The sequence below is a fragment of the Dipteris shenzhenensis genome, chromosome 31 (genome assembly GCF_047967505.1).
Source record: "Dipteris shenzhenensis isolate YYH24624 ecotype China chromosome 31, Dip_SZ_1.0, whole genome shotgun sequence".
Lineage (NCBI taxonomy): Eukaryota > Viridiplantae > Streptophyta > Polypodiopsida > Gleicheniales > Dipteridaceae > Dipteris > Dipteris shenzhenensis.
The window spans coordinates 5444268-5456986 of record NC_141626.1 but is presented as its reverse complement, the minus strand read 5'-3'; the positions used below and the strand labels follow the sequence as shown (position 1 = coordinate 5456986).

At 41.2% G+C, this 12719-nt stretch overlaps 1 protein-coding gene across 1 annotated transcript; it reads left to right on the top strand.

Annotated features, from left to right (window-relative positions):
• The first annotated feature begins 8116 nt into the window (after positions 1-8116).
• LOC147880944 (B3 domain-containing protein VP1-like) lies at positions 8117-11745 on the top strand. Its single transcript, XM_087370314.1, has 6 exons — positions 8117-9593; positions 9881-9973; positions 10252-10352; positions 10457-10503; positions 10649-10725; positions 10956-11745. The coding sequence occupies exons 1-6, from the start codon at positions 8244-8246 to the stop codon at positions 11241-11243; spliced, it is 1956 nt and encodes a 651-aa protein (XP_087226440.1). The 5' UTR covers positions 8117-8243; the 3' UTR covers positions 11244-11745.
• The last annotated feature ends 974 nt before the right edge of the window (positions 11746-12719 follow it).

The window sequence follows — 12719 nt, the reverse complement described above, 5'->3', positions numbered from 1 at the left end:
TTTAGTGGTGGCTATGATTTGCTGCAACAATCACATCACTCATAGTTAATAGAGGTGGTATCTAGTAGTTAGTTATTATGTAACCACCACTCAATTAACTCCAACTTGAGTGCTATTGGCAACACTTGGTAGTAATCGCATCATTCGGTAAGTAGTCATAGCAAGTCCTTGCAATTCAGGCCCTGGTAGCCACCATGTAGTTACCCAAAGGTAGATCAGTGATCAACTAATAACACAACAGTAATGAACGGGTACTTATTTGCAGCAAGTCATAATGGTAGCTACCATGTAGCCAATGGTAGCTAACATGTAGCTAACGAAAACAGAACCTAAAAGCCACCATCAGCTTGTTAGCAACATACCATAGAGAAGTAAGGAATGAGCTTATGATTCTTGAAGGGATACAACCTGAAGGAATATCACCAACCTGAGGCTGCTCAAGAAAATGCACTGGGTGTTTCTTGCAAGTCTTTCTCCCTATACGCTTCGACAGACATCCTTCTTATTGGGTGAGACACGTGTATTACTGGTCCAGAATGATAGCACTAACTCCTTCACCTCTTCTGTAATTGCACCCTTTATGCGTGGTTATCGTTCACAGAAATGCAGTGGTATTATCTCCTGACACATTCAAGATCTAGTAGCATAGAAGTTCCTACAATGCACACCTAAAAGTCTTGACATAGCCACAATATTTGGTTTTCTGGATTGGGCTTTGGTATTCATGACCATCATCATGCTTGTCCTCTTTAGAAACAACTCTTTAGAGCTTTTGGGATTTTTCATGTACTTGAGGGTGTTTTGAAGGCCACTTATCAATGAACCTTATTCATGATCCGCAACTGCCTATGAACATGAACCCTACAACTCTCGAAATACTGGGTGCTCAATAACACTCCTGGAAATTTCAACCTTTTCCTCCTCATGTAGACCTTGTGTATGTCGCTTAAAGTACCTCACAACATCAAGAGAAATCTTCCGGCGCTTTGCAACATTCAAGTCCATGGAGTTTGCTTGCAGCTTCACCTTAAGTCAATATTTGCACTTTCTGTCTACCTCACACTCCTTGATAAGAGGCTGTTTGCATGTCCCACATTCCAGTGAGCCACCGGATTGACACACAATGCATAGGTTCATCTCGGTATGCATTTTTGCAACAAAAAATAGCCAAAGTGGAAACAAGCTCCCTACGATTGTATAGTTGCAATAGTGAGGAGCAGTCCTTTTTTCTTTTGTAGAGAAATGACGGTATTTGTATTAATAATTCTTGAATGGTCATAACATTCAGTACACAGGCCATACAGGGTAGTCTTCCAAGAGAACTAGAAAACCAAAACAGTAGAAGCAGCCTGAAGTGTAGCAATTTTGAGTCGCATGGTCTAATATCTTCAGATGAGCACAGGCCAAGCCACATACAACTCGAGGTTCTCAGCAATCTTGTTGGTGGACTCATCACACTCTCATAATTTTCACAGTCTACTGAGCTACCATTCTCTTAATTTTTGCAATCTTTTGTGCCTACAATCAGAAGATTTTTGGTGCTTTTAGTTGTGCCCAAATTCGTCTGGCATCAGAAGCGCACTATTACGTTAGAAGGAGCCAAATACAAACATCGATTCCAAGAAATTATCGTCACTTGTCGATCTGCTGAACACTCTCTTAGCACATTTTTTGCATGCCTACATTTTAAGAAATTTCTACCAAAATGCCTTCGAAAGCTCAGGTCTGTGGCGTGGAGTTTCACTACACAAGGAAATAAGAGTAAGTTTAAAAAAATGAACTAGCCAAAGTTGTAGAACTGGAAATGAGTGTGAGCTGATAGAAAGGTGCAAACCTCTCATTTTGATGCTGTCCCGAGAGAATGCTACTAATGATGCTGCCGTGCACACCGATTTACAGTGGAGAGGTCTTAGAGAGGAAACACTATGTGGAGAGGGAATAGTGTGAGCTAGATGTGCAGAGAGAATAGAATGATATGAGAGACAGATCACATCTAAGAGAGAGCTCATGTGGGAGAGAGAGAGATTTGAGTTGCAAATGCAGATGCAAAGAGAGAATCCCCAATTGAGTGTATTCAAACCATGGGGTGGGAGAATTCAGACCTTGTTGGCAGCTTTCCACGTGGTCAAAGCTATACATAGTAGATTCCCTTTTCCAAACTGCATGGCTTTCCATGTACCAAGCAGCAACGTGGTGGCTACCACTTTGCTAGTGATGTTCGAGACACAGCTATCAGTCCACCTAATCATGCATACACCCAGGAAGAAATACAACGATATACGTGGTTCACCCAGTGTGGGCTACATCCATGGGAAACAATCAGCCCTATGTTTTTCTTATCCAACCAGTGAGAAGATACAAGATGCAAGCAATATATCCACTGCTCTCATGTGAGCCACACCCTTATCTTACAATTTTGACCACACAACTCATGCACATGTATTTTTGGCTTCCGGGTGGCCTGCACCCAAGGAACTATAATATTCCTATAAGCTAGGATATATATAGTCTCCTAACAAACCAAGTTAGACCAATGTGGAAAGTACAATCTCTATTAGTTTCAATAAATATGGAAGGCCCCATTACTATCACAGAGACAATTTAGAACCATATAAACTACTATCCTATGGCTCCATCCTTACCATCCTCTCCATCCCTCCCATTTCTCCCTTCTACTAGCCCTATTTTCTCTTTCAACAATTAGTAGGTTCTAAAGAGATTACTGACAAGGCGTCGCCACCATCGAGGGCCAACCAGCAAAGCAAGCCAAGGGTAGCATGCATTTCTATAATCTAAGCTCTCGCTAAGCTCGATTATTAGAGAGTAAATTTTTTTTATTATGTTGTTAGTAGAGAGTAAGATTTTTTGCTTACCTATTCAGTCTGGTGTGCTCTGCATTGTTACTACAGCTTCAACTCATCATAGTTCTATAAAATTTACCAAAACATTGGATTGTTCTCATACACAACACAACGTACTCAAATTCCCTTTATTACCTCCCTAATTTTAACATGGTTTACATATTTCTTTGAGTTTTACCTAGTTTTTCGATCCCCAAGACTAAACTATTTTTTCCTTTTCCAACTCTTGAAACTAAACATTGTCCTGACTTCTAAGGATTTAAACATGACTTCTACAAATTTTAGCTATTTGTTCTTTTGACTATTCCAACACTTGTTTTGCTTCTAAACATGTGAGAAACCCGTATCAAGTTGGATTTGATTTCTAAGCTAGATTGAATTTGTATGAATTTCATGATTTTGGGGAAGTTTCTATCAGACAGTCTAATTTTAAGCTAATAGTAGTTAGTACACATTATATGTATAACAATATCAGGATTCACAATAAATTAAGACATCTTAGGAGGAAACATCTTTGTAGCCCTCAACCTGTTAGACCTATTCATATCTCTCAAGTAATCTATGTTATCTACAGTATTCATATTAGTAGTATGCCTTATGAAGGCTAGACTTGCTTTATGTAGGCCACACTTATCATAGTTCTTTCATCAATTTCCAATTTGTCATTTGTGAAGTTAGTGATGCAATTGGCTAGGAAAAGCACACACTGGTTTGTCCATTGTAAGGTAACAAAACCTTATGACTAATGGGCATACCTGATTTGGTTTTTAGGCCTTAATGGTGCTAGGACTAGAAGGATATATGAACTCCTTCTCTTGGTTGTCAAGCCTTTATGATGTTATGCAATAAGTTAGGGAAGTGCTAGGAGAGGGTTACCGTTCTTGGATTGACTTATGTTTTTAGTTAATTTTTCTAATAATTTTTTTAAAAGGTATAATATTAAGGTTCTTTTCAAACTTCTATATACTTTAGAAAACTTTGCTTGTTGGATCTATGCATTAAAGAAATCAACATTGCTTTCCTTCATGTGGGCCAAGTTGTGAAGCGTTAAAAAGACTTGATTCAGAGGATTGTTAAAAAGAATCAATCAAAATAGCCCTCCAAATCCACTTTCCACAAAATTATGGAACTAGTGCATCTTTAATGACTTCCTGCTTCCCTCTCCATACTCTTCCTTTTCCTCTCCATCCCTCTTATTTTGCTCTTAATAATATGTATGTCTTTGAAAAAATTATAAGTATGCTTTACATGAACTAATGCCCAAGGCATGGACAAGTATGCATCCACCAGGTTTTGGTTTTCTTGAAAGAAACGTTCTAGGGACTAAAGTTGGTGGGTGATACTCGCCCATTACTCGAGCATTGTTTCAAGTAAAACATTCCGTATAGTAATAAGTGTACAAAACTCATGTGCTATTCCAAGGAGACAATAGGTAAAAAGTATTAGTAAGCTAACTAGGTTGGACCTAAACTTGCCTTTCCATGTCATGAACTCCCCTTTAAACATCCATCTTTAATGACTTCCTACTTTCCATGTCATGAACTCTCTTTTCCATATCTCTTTTCCCTTCCTCTCTCGTTCTATTTCTTATGACATTGGAATGAATGAGAGAGAGAGAAAGAGAGAGAGAGAGAGGATTGATTAATTCATGATCATGCTGCATCTGGCATAAGAAGAAGTTGGGGCACTCGCTTCAATATAGAGTCTCTACCCCGGACATTGATCAACTTTTGCTTCAATGTCCCTGTTCATTGACTCTGTATTGAAGCAAGTGCCTCTACTGGTGGTTGTGTGAGATGTAGCACAATCATGAATCAATCAATCCTCTCTCTCTCTCTCTCTCTCTCTCTCTCTCTCTCTCTCCCCCCCCCCAATGGTTCTCAGGTCTCCTTGAAGGCCTCAATGCTTATCTATTAAATGCATTAAATCTATCATCTATATTGTAGTCTAGTTTAGATCTATGAAGGGGATTACATTAATGTTATTTTGCAAGATTCTGATATTTGCTATTCATTTGGTTCCTAACCTATAAAGGAGTTGTTGGAGTCACTTGTATGGCAAAGGACGTTTTGTTTTTGGCTTTGTAAGTGTTCCAAGGAGACAAGAGCGGTCCAGCATACTCACCTGCAAAGGAATATTTAGACTCACTTGCATGCCATAAGGCTTTTTCAAATTCTAGTTTTGTAGGTGTTCTAGAGAGACAAGAGCCGATACTAGTTTTGGAAATTTACCTCTCCCTCTCCCATCCCTTCTAAAACTCCCAACCCTTGAATTTACCAGTCCCTCTCCCATCCTTCCTTACACACTTAGGAAGTGTAGATCAATTGCCTTCTATTAGTTAAGATGGACCATGATTGAGTTGTGGAAGAAGACGTTATTTTTTCCCATATTCTTTTGAAAAACTATTAAGTATGTGTTACCTAAACCAACGCCCGGGACATGCGCCAACATGCATCTAGCAAGGTCAGTCCCTATAATGTTTCTTTCAAGAAAATAAAAACATTGAATCTTTCAAGGTTATTATTTCTTGAAAGAAATGCTCTATGGACTTAACTTAGTGGGTGATACTAGAACATGCCCCAGGCATTGGTTCAGGTAAAACATTCCTTATAGTAATAAGAGTATGGAGCCCACGTGCTATTCCACAATGACAGGAGACAATTGAGTCATGAGAGGAAGATGTATTTTTGCCCTCTACCTACCCATGTAGTAAATTTATTACTAAATCTTCACTAGCCCATCGAAATAGGATTTTAAAGACTCAAGTACATGCCCGCAGAGCTAGATCAATGTTAGAGTTATGTGCTTCTATGCATTGTATGTGCATTGGATTAATGTTTGCATGCTTTCTTTAATGGATTGCTTGAATGGGTTTTCTCCCTTTTTGTTATCTAAAAGGGAGCCTATATGTGTTACTAACCTACAAAGGACTCTTCGGACTCACTTGCACACCAGAGGGCCTTTGGTGTTTTGCTTTTGCAGGTCTTTTAGTAGACAAGAGCCGATAAGGTATTTTTTTAAGCGTCTTACTTTGTAAGTGTATCTCTCCTTTCTTTTTCATATATCTTCTCCTTCTTACACATCTATCTCATGAATCTTACCATCTAATGTATGTTTCAACTTTTAAGTGGTGACAACATCGAAGAGGATGGTATGTCAAATAGGAGGACAAGACCTACATATAGCTTGAAGAGGAGGACATGTTCAATGACTCCAACAGAACCTTCAAGAAAGGGGGGAGATACCTCCGACAAGGACTCCAAAGAAGGCAGCTCTAATAGTGAGTAGGAAGGATGGCATGCGACTCTTTTAAATTTGCGGTTGGGTGGCATGCAACTACTATCATAGGCTAGGTTGGGTTGTCCCCAGGATAGAATATCCTCTTGACCAAAATATATTTCAATTTGTAATTAAATTTTGACAATGTGCCTTTGAGGCCATACTTGTAATATATTTTGACAATGTGCCTTTGAGACCATACTTGTAATATACTTTGACAATATACCAGACCATAATTGTAATATACTTGGATAATGTGCCTTTGAGGTCATAGTTGTCATATACTTTGTAATGAAATTAGACCATCTGACTTTGAGGCATGTGCATGTGTGCGAGCGTGCACACACGTGCACACAGACACACACACTTACGTATATAATTTTTAGTGCAACTTTGGGCTCTTTTAGCCCTAATCTGTCGTAAATTATTTTTGCAATTTTCTCAGCTTTGACATAACTATAAAAAACGGTTTGGGTTTTTTGCACAGCAGTAGCACGATTAATAAACCTGTAAACGGTAATATATTAGCGTGTCGAAATTTACATAGATGATTATCGCAATGCTTCCTTATTGATGCTTATTTCCTTTGTTATTTCGACGCTATTCGTCTTTTACACCCCAAAAAATCTATCTTGTTTCTATCAAAATAATCATCGCTATCGGTGCAAATGGTTGTAGTGTTGTGGAAACTATCGCATCATTTTTTAAGATAATGACAAGACTTTGGAAGGAACAAGGGTTTTATGGTTGAAATTCTATTTGCACTATCATGGAACCTATATTTATAAACTCACAAGTGAACTACGGGACTATTTAAATGTCGTTCGTTAAAATATAATAAGTATGCTTGTCTTCTGAATATGTTTGTTGTATTTTGCAAAAAGAGCTATGATATCAAGACGAACCAAAGTTTTTTAAAATTATTATGTGCTTTAATCTTGTATAAAAACTCGTAAGCATATTTTGTCTTAATCTCATGTCTTGCTGAGGGTGATCTGTGTCATTTGCACACACAAAGTCAACTTTGTTTAATTGTGTAGGAGCACTTCACTTTATAGAGTGACAGTGCTTCCAAGGATTCCCACCTTCTATGCAATAAAGGTTTCATGTTTGTGCTTCCACTTTATGAGTGAGTTGTGTCTATACGTGTTATTTGAGTCAAGATCATATTACAATGAACACTGTACATACTAATCTAAAGCTCATGTTTGGTGTTTGTGGGTTCCAACCTTTTCCTTCATTTCCAACATTTGCTCATGTGAACCTCACAATCCTCTCAAAGCGCATTCCATGTGCACGTGCTAAAAAATATAAGTCGTATGAAAATGTACAATATTGGGACATAAAGGAAAAAATATAAGTCGTATGAAAATGTACAATATTGGGACATAAAGGAAACAGAGTGAGCGTGATGGAGAATATCATATTATGTGCAAAGCTAAGCTTGAGAGAATCTTGAGGAGCCATACACCCCATGAGCAACAGACAAGAGTTGAAAATCAACAGATTAGAGAAAACTTGCTAATAGATGTAAGATGCGTTGATGGATTATCCCGTGTTCAACCCCCTTGGTGTGCAAAGCACATGTGCCAATCGCTTGAGATTACTATCTACAATGTTCATTCTAATATGAACGAGTAAATGGACCCATCTACTACGACGGGCTTCCTCTCTCTACTCTCTCTCCTTCGCCATGTGGAGCCTGCCTTTGCCTAGAGTCTGACTCTCCTGTGAGTGCCACGTGGAAACTTCCCGATTAGAAAATATAAATATGGAGACAGAACTCACACATGAAGTGGAAAGAGAGACATAGACACTCATGGAGAGGAAAGGGAGGCATGAAAGCAAAGTGCTAGTGGGAGGGGGGCGAAATGAATCTAAAAAGGATAAGGATATTTTTTCGAAGGGGCCAGCTATTTGTTGTTGGCAGAGGGAGACTAGCTAGTAAGGTTTGTTGAAAAGAAGGGGGCTGGAATTAGCAAGATTGGGGTGGTAAAGGGGAGCACGAGGATCCGAAGGATTTAGAAAGTGCCGGAATTCGTTGCTCATCTTCTCCTTCGTCGTCTTCTTCTTCATCTCATCAACAACAACCGCAACCAATTCATGCCTCCTCCCACCTCTCCTCCTTCCATGCTTTCCCACGTTTTCCCTCCCCGCTCCACTCCTCCTCCGCCTTTATTCCATCCCCTTCATCCCTCCTCCATCCCTTCTTTCGATCGAGATTTATTGCTCCCTTCTGATGCGCTCAATCGTGAGCTCCACGAGCAAGGCCAGTTGGATGACTTCTGGGAGCTTCAAGAACAGGCGCAGGGTAACTTTTGCCTTCCTCCGCTTGAGAATTCACTGTCTGAGGATGCTCTGGACTGGCCACACGCTCTGGATTGTCAGGATGCTTTGCCATGGTCCGTCGAAATGCCCCAAGAAGAATGCTTAGACGGGTTGCCTTATTTTTTTGCTCAGTGGATGAAAGACAACGCGGCGCGTTTTTCTTTGTCAGACTTGAGAAAGATAAAGTTGAAAACATCAACGATCGAGAATGCGACGAAACGTTTAGGAGGCGGCAAGAAAGGAACAGTCTACTTGCTGAAGCTCATTCTCATGTGGATTCAAAACCATTGTGGGAGCAGATCGCAACAAGCCTCTGCTGCGGAGCTGTGCGCAATTGGACTCGATGACAGGATTATGAATGAGGGGACCTGTTCCTCGTCGGAAACTGTGATGGATGAAGGAAATGTCCATTTGGGAGGAACATCTGATGGCAACTACAGGGAGGAAAGCGGGAACCTGGCTTCAACGTTTGTCACATGTGAAGAGGAAGGTGTTTCGGGGCTGTTCGGCAATCCCCTGGTGCAACAGATGACGGAAAGTAACCTTGGCTTGCAGCCTGGCTATTCCGGCCAGCTTTTTCAGTCCTCTATAGCCTCTCCCAATGCTTCTGCAATCTCTGCAGCTCCACCACACTATGGGCACCTCTCTAATGATGATATCCGGGATATGAACTCATTCACTGCGAGGCTTTCTCAAAGCTGCGTATCGACAGATCATCCCATGCACCTGGATCCTGCAGGATTGCCCTCAAGTTTTTCTATGCTTAACGAGCTTTCAAGTGGCGAAAGGCTCTTAGCGCAAGTTAACGCGTCGAGAGCTACCTTGCAAGAAAGAAATCTTCAGTCCTTTTTTGCTTCTGGATCTACGACAGAGCGGAGAACTTCTATATCCGTTCGAGATTCTTTTTCTTTTAGGCCAAATACACCAGCAGCCACCACACGCGCAGCTCGGAAGAGCCGTATGGCAAGGCAAAGGTGGAGCGCGCGTCATACTCGTGGATGGCCTTCCGCAGCTGCTAAGCAGTTATCTTGGTCGCATCATGTCTCCACCGCAACTCTCCGTAGCATGCCTTTCGATCCTCAAGCTTGCAACAGGGTCGCTTCTTCAGTTGCGGAAGTAAGACAGGTCAGTGTGACGAGCGTTGCAACAAGGTGATTGCTTAGTGGAATCAGTAGGATGGTGGTCCATGCACATGCAATTCATGGAGTCCATTGTGAGCGGTCTGACGGAGCCCTGAACGTCATTAGTCTCTCAGTAGATCGTTGATCATGTGCAACGGAGAGGTTTAAATTTTTGGTTGGCAAATTTATTGAGAACCTTGAAATCATGGCAAGTACGAAAATATGTAGCATTAGTAAACGGGCAACAATCAAAAGTATGTTTAGGTTCTGACATGTTTGACTTGGATGTAGGGTAGGAGATCAGAGAAGAACCTGCGGCTTCTTTTACAGAAAGAGTTGAAGCAGAGTGACGTTGGGAACCTTGGAAGGATGGTTTTGCCGAAGGTAACGAGAGTTGCTTGTGTACGGGATTTTACTGAATGCTCGAGTTGATATGCTGCATTTGCCACATTAGTAGTAGATTTCAATGTATAATTATTGATAAGTCTTTTGCTTCGTAATCTCTAATCTTACTTTTAAGGCTTTCATCATGAGGCGCTGGATTTCCCAGCACCTTTATGGGGAAGTCTACACAGTCTCTTTATGAAATGCTATCTGGAGTTAGGCAGAGGACATCTTTTCAAATTCATGGGTTTAACTCATATATTCTGTAATTTTTGCAGAAGGAAGCGGAGACAAATTTACCGTACCTGGCCTCAAGAGATGGTATTAACCTTATTGTGGAGGATTTGAGCTTTTCCAAAGTATGGAATATGAGATACAGGTACATTAAGATTTCATGTGTTTGACAAGTCTCGCCTTCTATTTCAATGTTGAAAGGATATTGTGTGTGTGAGCATGAGAGCTAAGGTAAGGTGCTTGTCACAGGTTCTGGCCAAACAATAAAAGCAGAATGTATCTGCTAGAGAACAGTGGTAAACCTCTTCTGTTGCTTTTAATTCTTTTTATCTTTCCTAGTTTTAGTGCACATGCTTGATTGGTGAGTTTGTATAAAGTGCTTAGAAGCGTGGTCTATAGAGATCCTTTTTGGCATCTAATCTCTTTGTGATGGTTTTCTAGGGGACTTTGTAAAATTACATCACCTGAAGGAAGGTGATTACATGATGCTGTATGCTGGTTCTTCTGCTGGTAGATATGTAAGATCCATTTGAGTATTTTTTATCTATACGTTCTTGGACACTCTAGATTGTATGTATGCTGGTTCTTCTGCTGGTAGATATGTAAGATCCATTTGAATATTTTTTATCTATACGTTCTTGGACACTCTAGATTGTATGTCCTGTTTGCAAATATCGAACAAATGGCTAGAGGCATTATCCTATAGCAGATATCAACATATGAATTTAGAAAGATTTATGTTTTGCAGGTGATACGAGGAGTAACAGTTTCAAAATCTGAGGCTTCGACAACTGAAAAGAGTTGTTCCAGTTTTACAAACCCAGAATCAGAAGGTGTTGCAAAACTGGACAAAGCAGTGGAGAGAGTGGCTGGGACCGCTGGAGTAAATAACATGGAGGGTTGCATGGACTTGGCAGGAAGAATCAATAGTCCAACAAATGGAACTGTTTCAGAGGAGTCCGTTTCAGAAGATTTTGCATCAGAATTGTTTGATGACTTGATAGAGCAACTTCCTAGTGACCCAAGGATGTTTTAAAATTAGAGCATTTTCCCAGCCTGCAGACATGTGACCTGTCAACAATGGTCGATGCAGATTTACCAGAGTTGGTGGACTCAACCCCTTCGCTTTGAAGCAGTTTTTAATAGCAGAGAAGCTGGCATCACATAACTTCGTTGAAACAGAACAGAAGCCACATTCTCTTCGTTGGTTATCAAAAGTAACTTGAAATGTGTTTCGTGCATAGTGTTTAAATATAAGTTCAGTCATCTGTACAAGGAAAGGCTTCAACTGATCTGGCAAGGACAAAGCTTCGATCTATCTGGAAAACGAGCAGCTTCAACTGTCTAGAAGGGACCCGGGTTTAATGCCCTTTGTATGTATGATGCTTAGTTAAACTTAGCTACATTATATAACTGAAGGGGCTAAAATCACCGAAGTCCGAACTCTCCCCCCTGCCGCCCCTTCCCCCCTCCCCTTTGAGGATGTGCATATCACCCAAAGTGCCTTATTTCAACCTTGCACTCAACTTGTTTATGCTGTTTCTCCTGTGCATGAACTTTTTCACCCTCCCCCCTCCCCCTCACCTTTCCCATTGCTCCTGCCATTGCTCACCCATGTGAATTAATGTGCTGCTGCACTTTTGTGCTTGGGCCTGATATTGGGAGAGAGAAGCATTGTTTGGCATGTTCAATGTCTTTTTTCTCATACGCATATGCATATGACTAGACCTAAAAACTAGAGTAGAAATAATGTCCACTGCTACTCATGTTGTGCTTGGGCCTGGGCCTGCGTATGGCAGACGTGAGCATTGTTTGCCAGACATAAGCATTGTCTAGCACTCCCATGTCTTTTTTCTGACACGACGGGTCTTATATCATTGTCAAAGGGCATTATTCATGCATGAAGCATGCCAGATTATTAAAGGTGCATGTGCTCGCTCTCTCTCTCTCTGTCTCTCTCTCTCTCTCTCTCTCTCTCTCTCACGCGTGCACACACATTTATAGGGGGAAAGGCTCTCTCTCTCTCTCTCTCTCTCTCTCTCTCTCGCGCACACGCACACGCACACGCACACGCACGCATGCGTGCGTGCACGTGTGGCGCGCACATTAATAGGGGGAAAGGGGGGCATGCACGTTGCGTGTACACACATAGACAAGTCTCACACATGCGCGCACATTAATAGGGGGAAAGGGGGGGCATGCACGTTGCCTGTACACGCAGACAAGTCCCACACGTGCGCGCACATTAATAGGGGGAAAGGGGAGGCATGCACGTTGCTTGTACACACACAGGGGAGGCATGCACGTTGCTTGTACACACACAGACAAGTGTACACTCACATGTACGAGAGAGAGAGAGAGAGAGAGAGAGGTGGCTAGGGGGTAGACAACGTAGAGGTAGAGGTAAGTTGCTTCATTAGGGCCAACACTACTTTGTAGCAGCGGAAGAAGAACCTCAAGATCACAAGATAGTAATGCATGGAACAAAACTCAAACACACGCTTTACTTGAA

Coding starts and splice junctions, on each gene's coding strand:
- LOC147880944 (XM_087370314.1), top strand. CDS start 8,244: ATGCCTCCTCCCACCTCTCCTCCTTCCATGCTTTCCCACGTTTTCCCT. Junction 10,504..10,648: donor GTATCTGCTAGAGAACAGTG/GTAAACCTCTTC, acceptor ATGGTTTTCTAG/GGGACTTTGTAAAATTACAT. Junction 10,726..10,955: donor GTTCTTCTGCTGGTAGATAT/GTAAGATCCATT, acceptor TATGTTTTGCAG/GTGATACGAGGAGTAACAGT.